At 36.5% G+C, this 19,826-nt stretch overlaps 3 protein-coding genes across 3 annotated transcripts; 1 reads left to right on the top strand and 2 right to left on the bottom strand.

Moving 5' to 3' along the window:
• Nucleotides 1–772: 772 nt before the first annotated feature.
• Nucleotides 773–4,603, bottom strand: LOC146166998 (retinol dehydrogenase 13-like). Its single transcript, XM_083389237.1, has 8 exons — nt 4,437–4,603; nt 3,946–4,064; nt 3,198–3,353; nt 2,505–2,621; nt 2,264–2,364; nt 1,598–1,829; nt 1,200–1,305; nt 773–1,014 (listed from the first exon to the last, which is right to left on the bottom strand). The coding sequence occupies exons 1-8, from the start codon at nt 4,523–4,525 to the stop codon at nt 855–857; spliced, it is 1,080 nt and encodes a 359-aa protein (XP_083245363.1). The 5' UTR covers nt 4,526–4,603; the 3' UTR covers nt 773–854.
• A 6,471-nt stretch (nt 4,604–11,074) lies between these two features.
• Nucleotides 11,075–16,352, top strand: LOC146166997 (beta-1,4-galactosyltransferase 3-like). The gene is made up of 5 exons (XM_083388969.1): nt 11,075–11,599; nt 12,077–12,241; nt 12,728–12,848; nt 13,728–13,843; nt 14,900–16,352. The coding sequence occupies exons 1-5, from the start codon at nt 11,184–11,186 to the stop codon at nt 15,111–15,113; spliced, it is 1,032 nt and encodes a 343-aa protein (XP_083245095.1). The 5' UTR covers nt 11,075–11,183; the 3' UTR covers nt 15,114–16,352.
• On the bottom strand, nt 14,694–17,840 carry LOC146166996 (uncharacterized). Its single transcript, XM_083388970.1, has 3 exons — nt 17,608–17,840; nt 16,240–16,364; nt 14,694–15,779 (listed from the first exon to the last, which is right to left on the bottom strand). Exons 1-3 carry the CDS (start codon nt 17,797–17,799, stop codon nt 15,536–15,538), a joined length of 561 nt encoding a protein of 186 aa, XP_083245096.1. The 5' UTR covers nt 17,800–17,840; the 3' UTR covers nt 14,694–15,535.
• Between the last annotated feature and the right edge of the window lie 1,986 nt (nt 17,841–19,826).

Genomic DNA, 19,826 nt, shown 5'->3' with positions numbered 1-19,826 from the left:
TTCCACTGTAATCTTTACAACAGTAAGAGTCAGATTTTTAAAGATTCTTAAATATCTATCGGCACCCCAGAACGCCGCGGCACTCCGTTTGAGAACCACTGCTGTAGGCTTACAAGTGCTCATGTCTCAACTCTACGCACGCCTGCTAATACTAACGCCTGCACACGGAAAGCCTACATTGTACAAAATTGAAAACGAAAATTACGGAAATAACGCGTTGTCAGGAAGTCAAGAGGCAGAGAAAATGTGTTTTGGGGCTACGCCTGCATGTGCGACAGATGCTATCTAACTAAAACAGAACACTATCTGTTTATGAATCATAGCGAGTTTGGCAGGCAGCAACAATGACTGTCAAAAGTTATATAGAATAATGGCAAACCAATCCCAATTTCCTTTCTGCGGATAACGCTTTTAAACTTATAGCTTAATATCCGAAACCAACTGTAGCACACTGATTCAAAGAGAAAGCAACAACTTTAAAGTGGTAAAAGCAATTAGTACATGGGATTACTCTTAAATGAACCTTCTTTAAGTAGAATGTTTCCAGGTAAAATGTATCTTTTAGCATAAAACATAAACCTATTATTTTTCAGGGCTCTTTTTGTTTTTTATAAACTTTGAGTTTTTATAAACCTTTTTGGTTTTTATAAACTTTTTTACCTTTATACTGACGAGCTGTCACGATAACGGCAGTCTTTTTTAAATACAAAAAAACAGCAACGATTTGTCACAAAATAAACAACATTGATGAATAAAACAGAAATTTAGCGACACGAAAAGTTTACTTCAGCGAAGGTTTCTTTTGAACGGGTTTATTTTTTATTAAACAAACAAATAAAAAACAGAAGTTTATGCTAAGAAGAATTTGTTGTACTTTGCATTTCGGTTTGAGAGGAGAGGTTAAGCTCGGCTCGTCGTTCAGACAACTTGGTCCACTTTTCACTAGCAGACCACAATTTATCCGCTGCGTCAGAATCACAAAGGTCGCGCGTTTCGGCTCTTCTCTCGCAATCGCTGAAAAGCAATTCAAAATTAAAATCGAACCAACAATTGGAATTAGAAAATTATGAAACCACGCCGTAACACATACATTTCACTGATAGCAATCAATTATTGTGTAGTGTGTATGTAACAAATCGAAAGCCATAGAATGAATCACTTTCCAGTTATATCACAATGCAAACAAAAAAGAGACTTACTCGTAATATCCGCCAGTGACACCCCCCAGCCCTTCGTCCGATGAGAGGTACACGCTGGTCTGCGAGGCCTGCTTTGGAGTTCGCATTATTAACCAGTTTATGGGACCTAGGAGAAAGGAATGAAGGGTTTAAAAAGTTGAATTTCCAACTTTTCACATATTTTTTCTCATCTGTGTAATTTTCACCTTTTTTGTATACACAAAGCTTAAGGTAAGATATTTGCATTGAAAAAGATTAAGCAAACGTGTATTGACGAATATATACAAAATAAACGCACCACTGAACCACTAAACTTTAAGCATTTTTTAACATCCAAAACCACCCCTATTGGAAAAATTAAAATAAATTTCGAAAACGCACTAATCACTATTATACACTGTTGTCACTATTCTACTCACGGAATAAATGGACTCCGATGGCGTAAAAGGGTACGTTAGCATAGCGGTTGATGTTGGTGTGCGCAACACCCGGGTTAACGCAGTTACTCGTGACTCGGCCTGAGTACTCGGCCCGACCGAGTCTGCTCAGCGAGTCGGTGAAGAGCACGTTGGCGAGTTTGCTCTGGTAGTACAACTCGTTCAGGCGTTCTTCGCCCGTTAGCTGCTGTCTGTCGATGTCACTGACGTCCATCTAAATTCAAGGAAAGTTTTAAGATTATCTCAAATGCAATATTGAAGATCCACTATTTTAACAACAAACAACTCATAATGTTCGTAAGTATTTTTGATGTTATGAAAGCCATTTAAACAAAACTTTTGATCTGCGTTGCCTTCGATCCAACTATTGTAATTTTTAAATCCTCACATTCGGCTATAAAAATCAACTACTAGAAAAATAATTTGCTTAAAAATAATCCCCTGAAGCAATTTCTAATTATTAGTATTATTATGCGTTTTTGGACAAATCGTAGCACAGCCCACAGCTTGTCAAGAAGAGTCTGGGAAACATACAATGGGCGTAATCAAAGGCCTTATTAAACCGAATGTTGTGCACCGATTATATTTGTTCTCGGCTAATTAGAACTGGAATTTTACAATTTCCATTTCGCAAAAACTGGCACTTACTTTGCCTCTACTGTGCGCTGCTGAAGTGACATTGATAATCCTGCTTGGGGAATCCCCACTGGTTAGCGGTTCGAGCAGCAAATTGGTGAGAAGAAAATGGCCTTAAAACACATTGAAAAACTGCATAACAAATAAGTTAAGACACAAACAAAGGTAATTTATAAACACGTGTCCCGTGACGTGTAGCTTTTTATACTTGTTAACAGAAAAGTATTTGACTGTCGAAATTTTCACAGCTTACCCAAATGATTTACTCCAAACTGTTTTTCAAATCCATCTTCGGTTAAAAGCTTTGTCTTTGGTGGACGTGGCTTCATCACACCAGCATTATTAACCAAGACATCAACATGATCATATTCTGCAAAAAAAAAAGAAACAAAATTTATTTTAATCAATATTGTTTGTTGAAAAAAAAAATCTTATTAATGCAAAAAATTAATTTAAGGCCGTTTTTAGCAAAATGGCACACTAAAAAAGACACGTCACTAAATTATTTAACATTATACCTTAATTACAATACCATTATATCTTGAGAACCCCTAATACACTGCAATGCAATAGCTTAATAGGATTATAATACTAGTAGTTTTTTTTTCTTAATGAATAGTGTGAAATTGATTCTGGCATACTTTGGTGCATGCCTATTAGTTATAAGAATAATTAAAACAAAATTCATGGAATACTTAAGAATATCTCTAGGCACACTTGTGGACTTCAGCACACATTTCAAGAATCATAGGCTTACATAACTTTTTTAATCTTTACATTTATATTTTATCTTAACATTTTTTATCAGCAGTAAATAAATAAAAGGAAAACACAACACAGCATTTGGTAAAACTCACAGCTAAAAGGTATGGTTTGACAAAAAACGAAATTGACACACAAGAAAAAACAAAGTGGTATTACAAAACATGCTGGTATCATATTATACCTTTCCGTATTTCCTTTGCAAATTCAGTGACAGAATCCAGGTTAGCAAGATCGATGAACTTGCATTTGACATCCTTACTTTTCGCCATGGCCTTTATTTCAGTGGAGGCGATTCCACATTTTCCCATGTGTCTGCATCCCATTATTACTGTTGCCCCTATTAAATATGAAACAACAAGTTATGTATTGTGAGTGTGATATTATGAGTTGATTAACATCAAATTGTAGCAGCAATTTTTTTCATAAAATTGTAGCGGCAAACTTTTTTACCTTGCTTTAGTATACATTTATGATATGATAATTTTTACATAGAACTGAATTGATAACAATAAATTAGCTTATAATATTAACTACCACATTTGTTTGCTTAAAATATTTGGTTTACAGTTTAAAAACAGAAATGCCTTATATTTGTACTAAGAAATGACAATTGTACCTTACTGTCAGCGCTACAAGTAAAGCCCTTTACTCTTCAAGGGTTTTTTTTTACATATTAAAAACAGAAATGCCTTATATTTGTACTAAGAAATGACAATTGTACCTTACTGTCAGCGCTACAAGTAAAGCCCTTTACTCTTCAAGGGTTTTTTTTTTACATATTAAAAACAGAAATGCCTTATATTTGTACTAAGAAATGACAATTTGTACCTTACTGTCAGCGCTTCAAGTAAAGCCCTTTACTCTTCAAATTTTCAAGGCAGCCAACAAGATAAAAAGTAACACTGCTTGCCATGGTCCTAGTAAACTACCTCTTTTCGCAAGTTCTGTGGCGGTTTCCTTGCCAATCCCAGAATTTGCTCCAGTTATGACAACAACTTTTTTATCCATTCGGTTCTGACTGGGACATTTCTTTCCTCCAGTGTACTCTCTATATTAACAGACAGTTCCAGGTTGCTAACTAATTTTGTTTTATATAATTTTGAAATTTTTTGCTAAATCAGACAATACCACCATGTGTGTACAGCCCACACTTTAGCACCCTTAATAATGTTAAATTTTAAACATTCAAAGGTACTCGTTTAGGTTTAAATTATAAAACTACATTTAATGAACGCAGTGTATTATGTATACACCTCTTTTTATAAATAATATGATAAATATATAGTATCACCTATAGGTATGTATTTCGATATTTTAAGCTTTTTGTTATTCTTCTGGTTAGTTAACCACTTCTCCTGAAACACGGTCCTAATTGACTTAATATATTATAAGTAAAATATAATTTAATTATTCGACTAACCTGAATAGTACGACTCCTCCACATAAAGAGGCCGCCAGAGAAACGGGAAATATTATTCTATTGAAGACTGGGGTGTTTGCAAACGACATTTGGATCAATTGTTGCCGTTTTGGTGATTTACACCAAATTTAACCAATAGAGCAATTGACTTCACAAGTTACGTAATACATTTGAAGCTGAGAATAAAATACCAATATACTAATCATATATCAGATTAAGTAAACTATTATTTTTAATACAACTATACAAGTTAAACCTTTAAAACGCCAGTTAATCATAAATCAAAAGAGTTGTACAAAATGGTTTTACATGAGGGGAAACCCGTAATCGTATAACTCATAGAATTCTTAGCAAAGTTTTGGGCTTGTGGTGATTAAAAAATTCAGTAATTTTAACGTATTATAAAGCTAAATGATTTTAGATTAGGGCCTTAGTCTTAACGTGACACGAAATACCCTTTATCACTGATTTATTTGGTGGTTGTAATATACGTCACTCAGGTCCACTCATGTGTGACCGAAGCCGTAAGCGGATTGAGATCGCAGTTGATCAGTATTAAATTCCACCCAAGTCAGCTTTTTAGCGTTAAGCCGCAACTCGGCTCATCCCCAGTTAACATTAAAGATCTGACTAAGAACGACGATCGAACGAACGACAATTTCTCTCCGGTAAGACAATCCAAATATTTTTTATCTATATGACAGAAAATAATCTGAATGCACGATTAGATCAAGAATTAGCTATAACCGGCGTTTAAACATTTGTTGTAGGATAAAAAAAAATAGTAGCATAAAAAATAAATTGAAGGGTAGAAAATGTTGGGTAATTTTTGGGCTGTGGTGTGGGATTGGTATTATGTATATATTTTAAACCGTGTTGCTGTGTGGACAGAGTCAGCAAACGGCGTTAACAAAAAAGCGTTTCCGGTTTCACACGGTCTAATTCGCGCGACGTAAAGTCCTTTTTTTTCTTTGGCAGGGAAATATTCAGGGCCAACCAAACTATATTTTATACCAAATTTAAAAATGTAGAGATAGTTTTTTTGTGCTTTGGGCAAATATATTTGGCTTTGTAGTGCTTTTGGTTTATTTTGTAATTATTATTTACATGTGAGCACAACAAAAGTCCTATTAAAATTACATTTTTGCTAACTTTTAGTAGATAAGCAATACAACGTATAACGCGCTTTTTCATAAAGTACTTTTATTGCAAATTTTTATGTGCCCAAAAGCTATCGCTGCCGTGACTTTGTACAAAATACAATTTTTGCCAAGTTAATTTATTTGTATAAAGTCTTTGCAATATACCCGCCTCTGAGCTCCAATTTAACCCATGTTATTTTCAACACAGACGCGCCAACGTACCATACAAGTTAGGATGCCAAAAAAGGGAAAACCAACGTCATTTGACTTCAGTACAGAATGGAGCCCCGGTATTGCTGATTTAAGAAAAAAATGTGCCAAACTGGAACAGGATCTCCGAGCAGAAAAAAACTTAAACCAGAAGCTAAAAAATGAAAAAGAACAAGCGGAAGAGGCACTGGAACAAAAGGAGAAGCAGCTTCAACGCGAGAAAGAAGAAAGTGCTGCACTATTGCAAATTAAAGACCGACTGATAGAAGAGCAAGATCGACTACTGAAACAGTTCGAGCAGTTAAAAGCTCATTCCACACCACACAAGAATAACAACAAAGATCAACAAAGTACATCAGGACTTCGCAACATCCCAAAACCAATTGGCCTGCACGGGATAACGACAAAGACCGAGGGAGCCAATCCAGCAGAACAGTCGACTTCGGAGAAGCTGACCACAGCATATAAGAAGGATGACACACGTAACAGCTCTACTGACGACAAAATGTATTCCAGCTCATCTTCAGACGAAGATGAGCACGGCAGCACAACACCGAAGATAAAAGCTTATCACAAAACCAAGTCGGATGATAAAAGGCGCTCAATGATTCGCTGCAGTACAAACAGAAGGTACTATTTGCTTCCTGAAATGACGAAGAAGCGACTTAAACCGTGGTTCGAATTGGCGGACTGCACTTTTGACAGATACGGAATTCCGGACGATCAGCGCTTCGATGAGCTGATAAAAGCAATGCCTTCAAAAATATACTGGGATAATATAGGATATGTCAAACTAGCGTACAGGCAAACGACTGACAGGTATAAAACTTTGAAAGAGAAGATTTTCGATGCATATGGACTTGGGTACGACAGAAGATGGGTGGAAAAGTTGTTATACGCAAAGCGAAAACGGTCACAGCTTCCGTCTCACTTTGTCCTGGAACTTATTAAAATTGCAGGAGTGGAAGATGAAATTCGGAACGAGAATATGAGGAAGTTTATCGGGCAAAAGCTGGTAGAAGAAATCCCGAAAAGATTTAGGTGTGTGGTTATAAGTTTCGATATAGAACAGCCCCTAGAGAGGGCAAAGAGAGCTGATCAACTGTTTCTAGAAGACCCCTTGTGGAAGGGTAAAGGAGGCGACAGCAGCGACAATAGCGAAAGCAGCGATAGAAGCGACTACAGCGATAGCAGCCAAGACGAATCTGACAAGGCTTCTAAAACAAAGAAAAGAGAAGTCTTTCAAAAGGAGCTTAAACAACTTGAGTTGGAAGTGTCGCAACTTAAAGAAAATACGACAACAAACCACGTTCCTGCAGAAGATATGCGGAATACATCGCCATTTCCTAGCAACAATTGGTGGAATCACAAGGGTAACGAGAGGAGGGCTGACTACAATCAGGAAAGCAGAAGCAGCCGTAACTGGTCAAGCCCGTTGGCGCCAAACCAATCACGTCAAACCAATTTCCGATACTGTTGGAAGCACAACAAGTTCGGTGCTCGAGCATGGGGATGTGTTTCGCCTTGTTATTGGGCAAACGACCACCCTATCGAACGAGATGACCAATGAGCAACGTTACAGAAAACGAAGCAGCGTTATTGCCCTTTGCATTTGACAAGGAAACTGCATAAAAAATATACCTGTTGGACAACCGGTCGCTGTTTTCCTCGTACGATAAAAGTTCAGCAGCATATATAAAAAAAACATCCATAAATGCAAGTTTGACGCATCAAATAGGGGCACAACCAGCTTAAGTTAAATATGATAATTTTGAGAACTAAGGCATAAAAGTCATTAAATCACTATTACTATCTGCGCCTTTAACTACTTTGATTGACGGGTTGCCCAAATGATCTTTGCCACAACCGGTGTCCACCTAATTATGCTTTACAAAAGCTCGCCACAGTTCTTGCTTCTACCAATGTGTTGTCTTCTAAATGCAATTTATCGTGCCAAGGGTCCGAGCGACCACGAATTTCTTTTGCGCAGAGATTACATAGGCTTACATCAGTGTCGTAGTCCTGTACAGCGTGGCCAACAGGCGAACATTGTCCTTCTATGAGTTGTACATAAGCGCGTGTTTTTGTGCGATGTATGTGTTTTTGCGTGTTTTTGTGCGATATATTTCTCACTTGTGTGTTTTGTGTTATATTTTGAGCAACTCATTCCCAAAACATAAGCCGGAATTCTGTAAAACATCTTTCTTTCCTAAAAAATTAAAGCTTGTGACGAATAAAGCCGTGTATGATTCTACCAATTAACCGCAGTAGTTTTGGTGGCATGCCCAACAACTAAATGCGGCATACAAAATAATCACTTACGTCCACTTATGTCTAACTGATACCCGAATCGGCAAAATATTGTTGTTGCCTTTTGTCTGTTTTACGTCAACAAGAGACATCGTTTGTTCTGCTGTTTGCTGAGTTGTATTGGATGTGTTGAAACTTGTAAATATATATGATCAACCAGTAAAAACAAATGAGTCACTTAAAACTTCTCAAAACTAGGTAGAATGAGAAGAAGCAGCCATTTTTATGCAAGGATTAGATACATCTTGTGGCAGACTTACTTAATCTCCAATATCGCAATAGGGACCAGGGACTTGCCTTTAATCGTACATAACCAATAATCGCACAAGCATAAATTAATAGCTGTAAAATTAAATCATATACAAACCGTGAGTGCAAATTGTTTGGAACTTTTAATTCGAAGTTTTCTTATATTATACAATAAAGCAAATGTGTTTGCTACTGCATGCACTATCCCAACACTGGCCGCATTTAAACTTTAATTTAAATAAATTTATTTCAATACATTTGTTTGACACTTGGATTGGTTGAAATTTAAAAAGTTGTACCTTGGTAAAGGGACACATATATTTATTTAAAATGTTGATTTAAAGCGTCAGCGGTTCTCGACTTTTCTAAAAAAAATTTGCCTGGTGGACCTTTTGCAATTATTTTGATATTTCGAGGCCCTATACAAATTCAAGGGTTTTGAAGTACATTAGTGCAGTCACGATTCTAACTAATAGAAACGATTCGCTGATAGCAGGCAAAACAGCATAATAGGTGCTTTATAATATCACGGGAAACATCATAAAACACATTGTATTATCCAATAATAAAGCATAACTATAATAGACAATAATGATCACAGATAATGTTTAAAACATAGACTAATGAATGTTTAAAAACTTATTTTGCGGACCCTCTAAAACTGCTGCACGGACCCCAGTTGGTCCGCGGACCCCAGTTTGGAAACCGCTGCTCTATAGCTTCACAAATAATGTACATAGCTCCTCGGTTTTTATTTTATTTTATGGGTATCAGCCTTTGCAACCAGTTAAGTGCGTGGCTTAAAAGTTTTATTTCGTGACTTAAAAAAATATTTTAAAAACAGTTTACCGCAGTTTCTGTACAGTTTGTCAAACTTTACAACGTCTGTAAACGAACAACTGTCATTAATTAACTTTTCAATGTGTTTTGCGCGCACGCATACGTTTAAACTATACAAGTTTCTTATCATAGTTCCAGTGCACAGAGGGTGGTATGCCCACATATTTGAACCGTTTGACTATATAAGCTAACAACCCAATAATCCTTTCTTGCGTTATTCGATCGTATTGTTTCGCAGGGTTGTAATGACTTTAGTCAATGACTCGACTCAAGTGCCCTTATGCCATTGTTTTCACATGACTTGACTTGACATAGGTCCTTTGAGCAAAATTACTTGGAATTATGCCAAATAACTTGGGTTTAAAGTTTTTTCAATTAGTTTTTTTATTAAAATCGGAATTTTGTCTTAATTTGTCTACATAAAACAATTTGCTTCCTATGTATTGCGTTTTTTTTTTTGAGTCAAGATATTCATCACAAACGGGCGAGTTTACACCAATTTTAATAGTTATACTTTCTTCATGTCAATGACTTGACTCGAAATTGACTGGCTCGAGTAATGACTTGACTAGTATTTGACTTGGGCAATTGATGACCTGGACTGGAATTGACAAGTAATTTTTTGCAAAATACGTGACTTGGATTTTAGTCATTTTTTAAATAATGTGACGGTTACTTAAGCTTAAGTCATTTAAAGATGACTTGTTTACAACCCTGTTGTTTCGCCAGGTTATACTGTACGCCATAATTACGATCATCACCAAAGGAAAACGTTTTATCGCCTGGGGATAAAACAAAACTATAACTGTACGACTCAAAAATTGCAGGCGATGCTTTATGCAATTCTGTATAAGTAGTTTTGACGAATATATAACATGCAAGTTTAAACATACAAATTGCTATAGTCAGTGACTTTACTGTCAGTTTTTAAAAGTTGCAAATGAAATTTTGACCCTGTTAAGCCTACGCGTTAAATAAATTCAAGGTTTTCAGTTATGGGTTAGCAACTAGCGTACATAAGGCATCGCAATCTGTTGCATTATGGATGATTTAATAGTATTTTGTTTTTGCATAAAGTGTTTTGATGCATTAAAAAGCTACGAATGTATTTACAGAAAAGTCACACAGGTTTGGCAATGATGCGAGATTTTTAGCTTTTAGTGTTCACTAATATTATGCTTTTGACAAAAAATAAATTGCTGGTTGGTCAGCAAAACTTGACAAACATGTTTATTTGCCCGTTTTCGAGAAAGCTGACGAAAACACATTGTACAGCAGTAGGAGTCGCAATCACATTCTTGAGAACAATTAGCCGACCCACAAGAGTTTTTCGCACGTGGTATTATAGTTAAAAGGAGTCAATCTGGTTTATATTTGCCGGAGGCTGTCGTACGACTGGTTGGCGATGCTGACGAACAAATAAATAAATGATTTTGGTTGTTAGAGTTGCCGACTATCCAGGTTTAGAAAAGACACAAGGAAGCTTAGTTTATGGAAAAAATTGTAACAACAGAGGCATTTAAATCTAAGTTAAAAGAAACTAAATAAATAAATAAATAAATAAGGGGAAAAGGTTTGAAAGTGCAGTTATAAAGACAGCGACGTTTAAAGTTATGCATGTTGGGGATGTAAACAAAAAACATTTTTCTCTGTGTATAACATTTTTTAACTAACTTTAAACAAACTATTTGTTGCCAATATTATCTAAAAACTATAGTTTAAACTTCGAACCTATAAACATCTCGCTAAACTTTAGAAATGGCATGCTTATGCATTTTACCACTATACAAATCGCAATCGCACTCGTTTGACCAGGCTTTTATTTCTCTAAGTAATAAGTATGCAACCCATTTGAGTTTACTTTTCCGGTTTAATAGTAAGGTTACAACCAATGTGTTTCGGGATTTAAAAATGCTGGATAGCTAGACCTAAAGATGGTATCCATCTAAATTAGGAAACAAACTGTGAGCCAAAATGCTCTGGATCGTGCCTTAAAATGAAAGTTGTGCATTATCTTTGTCGCATTTTGCTTTGCGTCTCGACCATTTGCCTCGCCTGGACACTTTACCAACCAACAAAGTACAAGGCCGCTTTTTCCTCACTGCTTGCCGCTCCGCAATCAAAGGCGGCTTCAGGCTGGGTGCCGTGCTACTTCAAAACGCCAGTCTTGCAAGGCGAGCTTCAATTAAACCTGAGCGAGATGAGACGGAGCTTCGAAGCCCTATCGATCGAGTTCGCCAACAACGTGATTCGTGTCCCGGGAGATTTCGCCTTCGAGCCCCAGTCTTGCTCGTCGACAGCAGGAGCTCGTGGTACCTCGGTGGCCATCATTGTTCCTTTTCGCGGCCGCGAGTCTCAGCTTCCGATCCTGCTCGGACATCTGCATCCAATTCTGCAGCGTCAGCTCATAAGGTGCGCGATTGTCGTTGCGCGAGTGAAGTTTTAATGAGGTTAACGGAGTCGGTTTGTTTTGCTGGAGTCGGAATTGACTCTGGGAAAGGGTTAAATAAGACTATCCAATTCCTGAGTCCGGCGTGCGCTTGCCCAGTACCAAATGTTTTTAACTAAGGCTGCAAACTGCAAACAATGTAGCCAAATGGCATATTGTGGAAAATTTTCTAACCATGCATTGGTGGATGAATTATATGACATCACTATTGGTATATTGCTGAACATCCACCCTATTACCCTATTTTATAGTTACGCATATGGGTAAAATGCAGGCTTCGTGTGCGCTTGGCGCTATAGTTGTTTTAATCAGGGCTGTGAAGTCGTAGTCCATCTCTGCAGGACTCGGCGAAGTCGGTTTGTTTTGCTGAAGTCGGACACGGGACTTGAGTAAACACTTCCAATGCAAACATTTTACTTTGATATAATTTTGTTCCGCAGATATCAAATTTTTGTCGTACATCAAATTGGGGATGGCACTTTCAACAAGGGTCGCTTGATGAATACCGGATTTCAGTGGGTACAAGATAACGCAAGTCGTTCGTTTCGTTGCTACGTTTTTCACGATGTCGATGTACTAGCAGAAAACGACCAAAATCTTTACAGGTTTTTTTTTTTTAATTTTTTTAAGTAGATACCAGTCTTTCTCAAATGAGGCGGCTCTCATTAGGATTGGTAAAAAGTATTGCCTATTCCCAAAAACTTTAATTTTTACCGATGCTCACATGTTATTTCCATTTTAAGGTAACCATAATTGAATTTTTCATTTTGTTATCTTTTTGCCGCTCCTTTTAAAATCGACTATTTGAATCTAGCTCAGAAAGCGTTCAAAATGTAGTTCTATAAAGGGTACTATTGTCTACTTTCCACCCAAACAAAAAACACTAAACAAAGCCATAACCTAGAATCGTATCCTGAATACTTTAGGAAAACATATGAAAGTCAAAATCCTTATCATAACCTAAACGTTATCCCCAACCCTTAGCCTAACGCTTATCTTAAACCTATACCTTAACCTGAGCCCTCATTAATTTTCTAACATTACCTTTTGAAAAACGATTTTCAAAAACAATGTAAGTATTTTATGTTTAGGTGTCAAGAAGGGTCGGATGTCAGACACTTATCGTGCCTTTTCGACAAGTTCAACTACATCCATTGCTGCGGTATAACTGTCGGAGGTGCTGTAGCCTTTTCGCCTGATCAGTTCATCAAAGTAAGATAACGTCGGCATCATAACTCCTATCGATCGATACATTTTTTTACGCAATCAGGAAAGAGCTCGACCGTAAGAAAGCATATTTTCAGTATTTCATTAATCAGAATATATCACTAAAAACGGGATAAATTAAGACATGTATAAACGTCTTTCTTACCGCGTGTCGCGCAGATAAAATTGTTCTGTCGCTAACAACAATAGATTTAATTGTCACTTTCCTCTGATAAAAACGCTATACGTTATTCGTTTAGCCAAAGTTTTAACTTGTAATCAGATCGTACCGAAACAACCCTATAATGGCAAGTCCCTATTCTACGACTTGACATGCGGGTTCTGAAATGCCCAAACATGTTTACAGCAGACTTGGACATTAGATTTATTTAAACCTTTCAAAATGAGATTAGATTAGAATTAAAATTAGAGCATTTCAGTTTTTTACAAATTAGATTAGATCGTTTTGAGTTTTCTCAAATTAGATTAAAATTAGAATTCCTAAAAAACAAAAAAATTTGCATAGAAGTTGAACTAGACACAATTATATATTCACAGTCAATATAATTTAAAATCGCAATAATTCTAATATGTGTTTGCTAAATTTTATGCCTTTTTATGCTTTTTAGACAGTAAAAATTACATACCAGTGTTCCAACCAAAGAGTTTGAATTTAAATTATTTTATTTCACTAAGACAATAAAAATTGCGTTGGACAAAGAGGCATTTTTGATAAAATCCGAATTAGATTAGAAGTATAGAATTAGAGCAAAAAAGCAATTTAAAAATTAGATTAGAATTAGAAATTAGCTTTGCTCTAGTTTATTGAATTAGAAAACTAGAATTATCTAGTTGTCAGTTTTACAACGCTGCATATAAATGCAGGTAAACGGTTTTCCAAACACGTTCTGGGGCTGGGGCGGCGAAGACAACGCTATTTTTGCGAGAATCCAACGAAATGACATGAACGTCACACGACCAGCACCCTCGAAAATATGCAGGTGAGAAATATGGAACGAATTTTTTTATTGTGCCTATGTTGTAAAATTAGCAATATTGCCTCACTAATAAAGGTTGACGAACCAAATAGATTTACCAACCTGTTTGGCAAAATTGCTTCAGTAATTTAATCTAAACTTTTTTTTTGACTGACCACTTCGTAAAATACGAAACCAACTCAAATAAAAAACATTGTTATACCAAAACTTCAAATATGGTTTCCGAAAAACAGAACTGCTTAAGCTGTGGGGACAATAAACACATCTTCCTTCTATTGAAAGGCTATACGTGAAGCCCAAAATCAACTCAAAATAAAAACATCGTTCGTTTACTGGCGAAACTTCGGATATAATCGCAAATAAATAAAACCAACCGTTTAAGTTGTTGGGAGAATAAACTCATCGTTCCTTCTATTAATTAAAACACTATAACTAAAGCCCCAAACCAACTCAAATTCAATACATTGGTCGTTTACTGCCAACACTTCTAATATAGTCGCCACAAATTTAACGAATTGTTTAAGTTGTTGAAGGTAATAACAGATCGTTCCTTCTATTCGAAATACGCATGATATCTAAAACAATAAACCATTTTCGAAGAGCCATCAAAGTTAAGGAAAAAAAAAAAAAAAAAAAAGAAAAAAAAAAAAAAAAAGTTTGACGTAAGCGCAGCAAGAAAGATGATACCGCGATAAATCTGCATAAATCAAGTATCGTTTGTCGATCAATTTGTCCAGAATACTTTCATTTTTTTTACCAACTAAAAGACAGTAATGTAAGGATTGGTAAAATAAGTGGTGAACATGTAGTGGCTTATTCTTAATTCTCATTGGCCAAAAAGTAGGCCGGGAATAGCTGAAATGTCAGTAATGTTTAAAACCACTTCTCGGACAACCAATCTCCGTTTGAATAGATGGTGCCGCCGCATGGAGGTAGGGCCAGAGTTAAACGGCGCATATGCAGAAGGTCAACATTTTCTACGTTTGGTTGTGTATATGCATTTTTTGTTTGTTGTGTATATGCAATCGACTCCTAAAAACAGTACCTCTACGCTTGCAGGTTCACGATGCTAAAGCACGGGCACGACAAGCATAATCATCACCACAGCGTGAAAATGCTCAGGCGAAAGCTGAAATCCGACGTCACTGGATGGCGCCACGACGGAGTAAGCAGTTTGAACGTGAGAATCGTCTCAGTCGAGTCGCGACCTCTTTACGTCAACATAAGCGTCGACGTCGGCGTTGAAAAAAAGAAAGTATCGGTTGAAACTTGAAGCAACTTGAAACGGATTTCTCCTTTTTTTCTGGAATCACAGACAACTGATACTTAACCTAACGCATGCGCTTAGCGCTACAGCGGTACAAAAACAAATGCTACATCGGGAAAATTCCAGCCGAAATCAATCCATTTTTAAGGAGTTGTGGCAAGCAAGGCAAGACTAAATAAACTCTATTCTGCGCTATTAGTAGTCATCGCGACTTGGGTCATACTGGGGACTACCAAGTGTTAGGCTGCCTCAGTGGTGAAACAAGTCTATAACCTGACTTTAAAAACAACGGATTTGCGATAATATTTGTGTCGCCACTCGTAACCTCAATTGGTTAGATGTTAAATCAAATTTGTCGAAAATGCTTTGCTGCATAAATTACTTTTTTGTCGTATTGGGAGCGTATCTTTAGCTGAAAAACTTCCATCCTACAGTGCCGAGTCCAACACGATACGCGTATCGTCTCGAAAAAATCTTCTGTTTTCCTGGACCTCGCAGCAGTTTCCATTGTTGTTGCTGTTGTTGTTGGCTTCGGCGCCGCGCAAAGGCGTAGACATGTAACCGCCCTGGCCAGGACTCAGCAGTGGAGAGGTGCAGGCGTTCTCCAATGGTGCACTGGGCGAGGTAGGCGAGTGGTAAAACGAGAGGTTTGCTGTAAGAGACGTCGTCTTGCTGTCCAATGAAAAACATTTTTTTAAAACACTACGTTTCGAGAGAGGCAGTTTTGGTTACTATTGCAAAGATGCAAATTAAAGTGTGCGAGGTAGCGGTCGGCCACAATTTGCAATAGCAAAATCGGGATTAAATCGGTGTTATATTGAGCAACAACGTGGTACTTAATTTATCTTAGAAAACTTAGAGCAGTCCAATACAGATACACGTCAGGTTTATTTTAAGTGAGAAACAGAAATCCTACCATTTTTAAAAGTATTCCAAAATCTGTAATTTTGATGTTTGTTACGCGAAACTCATTGGACATTCTATGACTTCGACTGATTGTATGTGAAAAAAACTTAAAATCGCCAATGCTGTTTAGCATTTGCGATGTTTTGTATTTGGACTCAACATTTACCATGCACATAGTTGGCGTTTTAATCTTCTTTATACTACCAATACTGAAATATAACCCTACCCTGCAGTGTGATTGTCCTCGTATGGCGTCTCCCGAATCTGTGACATCAGAGATGGTCTGTTGAACTGGGGCCGCTTCACGTACTCCACGTAATAATGCTCGTATCGCGCTTCCTCGTTTTCCCCCTAAAAAACGGGGATAATTGTAACGTAAGAACAACCTCCACTGCAGCTATTTTATTTTAACTCTTGGTCTCCCTAAATAAGTGTTTCTTATTGTTTTTTTTCGCTGCGGCCCAAATTTTATTGCTAAACTTTCTGTGAGCCTGAAGTAAACAAGACATAAAAAAAGATAATGGTAATAAATTTGAATTTAATAAATATGAGCGATGTATTCGTACTGCTTCTGCAATTCCAACATCAATAAATCGAACCTTGCGAACTGCGGCAGTCGGCGCGGAACAAAATCAAACAGCCACCCGATATTAGATTGAGACTCACGTGTTATAACATTGTACGAAACGTATTTCTGCTCACAAATTTGTAAGGAACGTGCTACACCTTTTATTTTGTTCCAACATCGTTTATTTTGTTTCGACACCATTTATTTTGTTCCAACACCATTTATTTTGTTCCAACACCATTTATTTTGTTCCAACACCATTTATTTTGTTTCGACACCATTTATTTTGTTCCAACACCATTTATTTTGTTTCAACACTATTTATTATGTTCCAACACCATTCATTTTGTTCCAACTCCATTTACTTTGTTCCAACACCATTTATTTTTTCCAACACCATTTATTTTGTTCCAACACCATTTATTTTGTTCCATCACCATTTATTTTGTTCCAACACTATTTATTTTGTTCCAACACCAAACGCTGTATTGCGGACAGAAATAATCTGCATCCGACCGATATGACGACACTACTAAACTTAAACAAGAAATATGTATGAAATTTAAACGTTAAAAATAAAGTTTAGTAGGTTATTAGGCCAAATTTGCCTTAAAGTTAAGAAAATTGGTTACTTTCAGTTGTTTACACTATAATATTGTTTATTCATAAATTGACCTTTCCAAGTAAAATCGATGCGTTTTATGGAAAGTATTGTCTGAAATTCATGTATTATTTTCGTATCCGATCGGCACCGTTACCGCCATAGTATGGGTCGAGTAGGTCTACTAAAACTAACACTTGGCAATATAGTCCCCAAACCGATATTTTTGGACATCCCAGTAAACAATCGTTCCTGCTTTACATGGTAGCACAATACATGGTAGCCTAAAGCCTTTATAGCCTTAGAATTAGACTTTAAGACAAACTTCCGAAGATTTCTTACTTTCTAAGCCTATTTAGTATAGTTGCATAAGTTACACGTTAGGTAACTTCAATTTAAAATATAATTTAAAGCAATTGGTTTACCTGAACATATTTGATGATGAGTATAGTCAACCCGCCCATGTAAAACAGCAACACGATTATAATGTAGTGAATAGGCGTCAGTCCGCTGGGATCTTTCGTTGTAGCATCAGTTTGATAAACATCGACAGCCGCCGTTACCGCAGCAGTCGATTCCAAGTTCCAAAAGCTGACGTTTTCCGACGGATTCGTCATATTAAAATTAGGAGTTTTGCTCAACGCGTATGAGCATGTCTATTTTTAGGCCTGAAAGAATGATATATGGTTTGTTTGATTACTAGCATCTGCCAGACCTCGCTTTAAAAGGTGAGTAGCATACGTGACTCTAACAATATAGTTTTAAAATACCACCAGATAGAAACGTAACATTACCCTTTGAAGTGGCGGAATTTTTACCCATATTAAGTTGTTGCAACATAAAATTACTTTGGGCGTTCAACACTATGCCTTTGGTTACGCCTTGGCCATCGAAAATCAACTGCAATAGCCTGTTTTTCCGACACAAGAGAAAACTGACAGGCTAACCTGGTAACTAAACAAAATCTATATTATTCATGTTCAAGTGGGTAGGACATTACAACATAAGCAAAAAGAGTCCAACTAATCTTAAAGACAACACTGCGAGGCACTCTGCTTGACATATACCTCATCAACCTCTGCTAACTCCATACTAAAGCCTTTCGCTTCTCAAGCTAGAATTCCCTAGCCCGGGCGCACCAATGGAAAATCGATACGAATGGATAAAATCTAACTTTACCGAAAATTCCCTGCCGGCCACTATGGATTCTATTAACTTTGCGGCAAGGCAGTCAATCACTTGCAACGCAACGCGTCGTATTGATCAGTGCTGCATGTCTAGCATCGGCGCCTTGTCATCTCGGTATGCAGAATAAGGAAAAAGCTGATAAGAAGAGCTGCTGCATACGCCCAATGCGTTTACAAATGAACCGAATTAAACGAATTCTAACAATATTTTCCCAATATGGAAAATATTTACACAACAAATTTTTTATGCTAGGTTAATTAACAAATATGCTGGGAAAGTTAACACATGTGAGGTGTTATGCTATAAGTTGAGCGTTTATAGTTCATTTAGGTATCACAAAAATAATATTGTTAGTGCCGGTATTTAATTGTAAAGAAACAGCCTGTCTTATTATTATTAGCATAACACAGCAAGTTTTAAAAAGTAATACATATTTTCTAAAGAAGTTTATCCACATGTTAAGTCGCTCACAACGAGGAGTCTTTAATTAACTCTTAAGCATTGCAAGTAAATTTGGTGCAGCACGCATAGCAGTTATTTATAATGTTTCGCGAGAAATTAGATAAATATTTCAAAATAATACTTTTTTTGTGCCAAACAGCGTAACAAACCATTTCTAAACTTTACGCTTTTTTAGATTTTAACCATAAAGTAAATAACTTGTTGCGCATTTAGTAAAACAAATAACAAACCTTTATTACAAAGGGAAGTGGTGGACAGTATGTTTTAATCCCATTACCTTCTAAATTTAACCCTTAAAAAAAACTAAATTTAACCCTAAATTAAACTCGGCTATTACTAATTCAAACAATACCTATGATATAAGCCTTGATTCAAACAAAGAGATTAAACCTATTTGATTTAAACAACAATTATTTCTCAAAACCTACGGTTATAGATTTATTTTGTTAAACTTTTTGTACTTCACCCACAATATGTTTCTTAAAAATTATCGCACAGCATTTTTGTTGACAAAATGTATGATTAATTATTTATTATATAATATTACGTCAGATGACTTTCTCTGCACGTTTATTTAAGATCAGGCGATTTCCAGATTGAACTTCAATTCTTTGCCATGAAGGTTAATTATAAGAAGTTCATTCCGTGTCAAGAAAACTGACAATTTGCGTTTTTTATAGTTTATGCCACACGCATTTGGCATAGGTAATTAATTGATTGAGAATTAATTAATTGTTGTTTTAATTAAATTCTCGAAATATCGAATACCGCTTCGGGTATAAGAACTTACGCTAGGTGCGCTGTTTGGTGAGTCCTGAAACTGTGTCCTCGGCATGTTTCCGCATTTAGGGTTTTAATAACCTGTTTCAAATTTGTAGCGGAGACAAAAGAGCAAAGGACGATAAGCGTGGCCTAACTTTTAGTGTTTTCTGTCTCTTCTAAACGTTAAGGTTAGGGAAAAAGTAGGCGCTGGTCTAGAATCCTACCACATTGT

This window comes from Ascidiella aspersa, chromosome 1, assembly GCF_963924565.1.
Source record: "Ascidiella aspersa chromosome 1, kaAscAspe10.2, whole genome shotgun sequence".
Lineage (NCBI taxonomy): Eukaryota > Metazoa > Chordata > Ascidiacea > Phlebobranchia > Ascidiidae > Ascidiella > Ascidiella aspersa.
This window is presented reverse-complemented; position numbering and strand designations above follow the sequence as displayed.

Bases quoted from the DNA above. Each gene is read 5' to 3' on its own strand.
- LOC146166997 (XM_083388969.1), top strand. From the start codon at position 11,184: ATGAAAGTTGTGCATTATCTTTGTCGCATTTTGCTTTGCGTCTCGACC. The intron at 11,600-12,076 runs GTGCGCGATTGT...TTTGTTCCGCAG, and splicing joins CTGCAGCGTCAGCTCATAAG to ATATCAAATTTTTGTCGTAC. The intron at 12,849-13,727 runs GTAAGATAACGT...ATATAAATGCAG, and splicing joins CGCCTGATCAGTTCATCAAA to GTAAACGGTTTTCCAAACAC.
- LOC146166998 (XM_083389237.1), bottom strand. From the start codon at position 4,525: ATGTCGTTTGCAAACACCCCAGTCTTCAATAGAATAATATTTCCCGTT. The intron at 4,065-4,436 runs GTTAGTCGAATA...CTGTTAATATAG, and splicing joins GGAGGAGTCGTACTATTCAG to AGAGTACACTGGAGGAAAGA. The intron at 2,622-3,197 runs GTATAATATGAT...TTTTTTTTGCAG, and splicing joins TGCAAAGGAAATACGGAAAG to AATATGATCATGTTGATGTC.
- LOC146166996 (XM_083388970.1), bottom strand. From the start codon at position 17,799: ATGACGAATCCGTCGGAAAACGTCAGCTTTTGGAACTTGGAATCGACT. The intron at 16,365-17,607 runs GTAAACCAATTG...CCCGTTTTTTAG, and splicing joins TCATCATCAAATATGTTCAG to GGGGAAAACGAGGAAGCGCG. The intron at 15,780-16,239 runs GTAGGGTTATAT...TTCATTGGACAG, and splicing joins GAGGACAATCACACTGCAGG to CAAGACGACGTCTCTTACAG.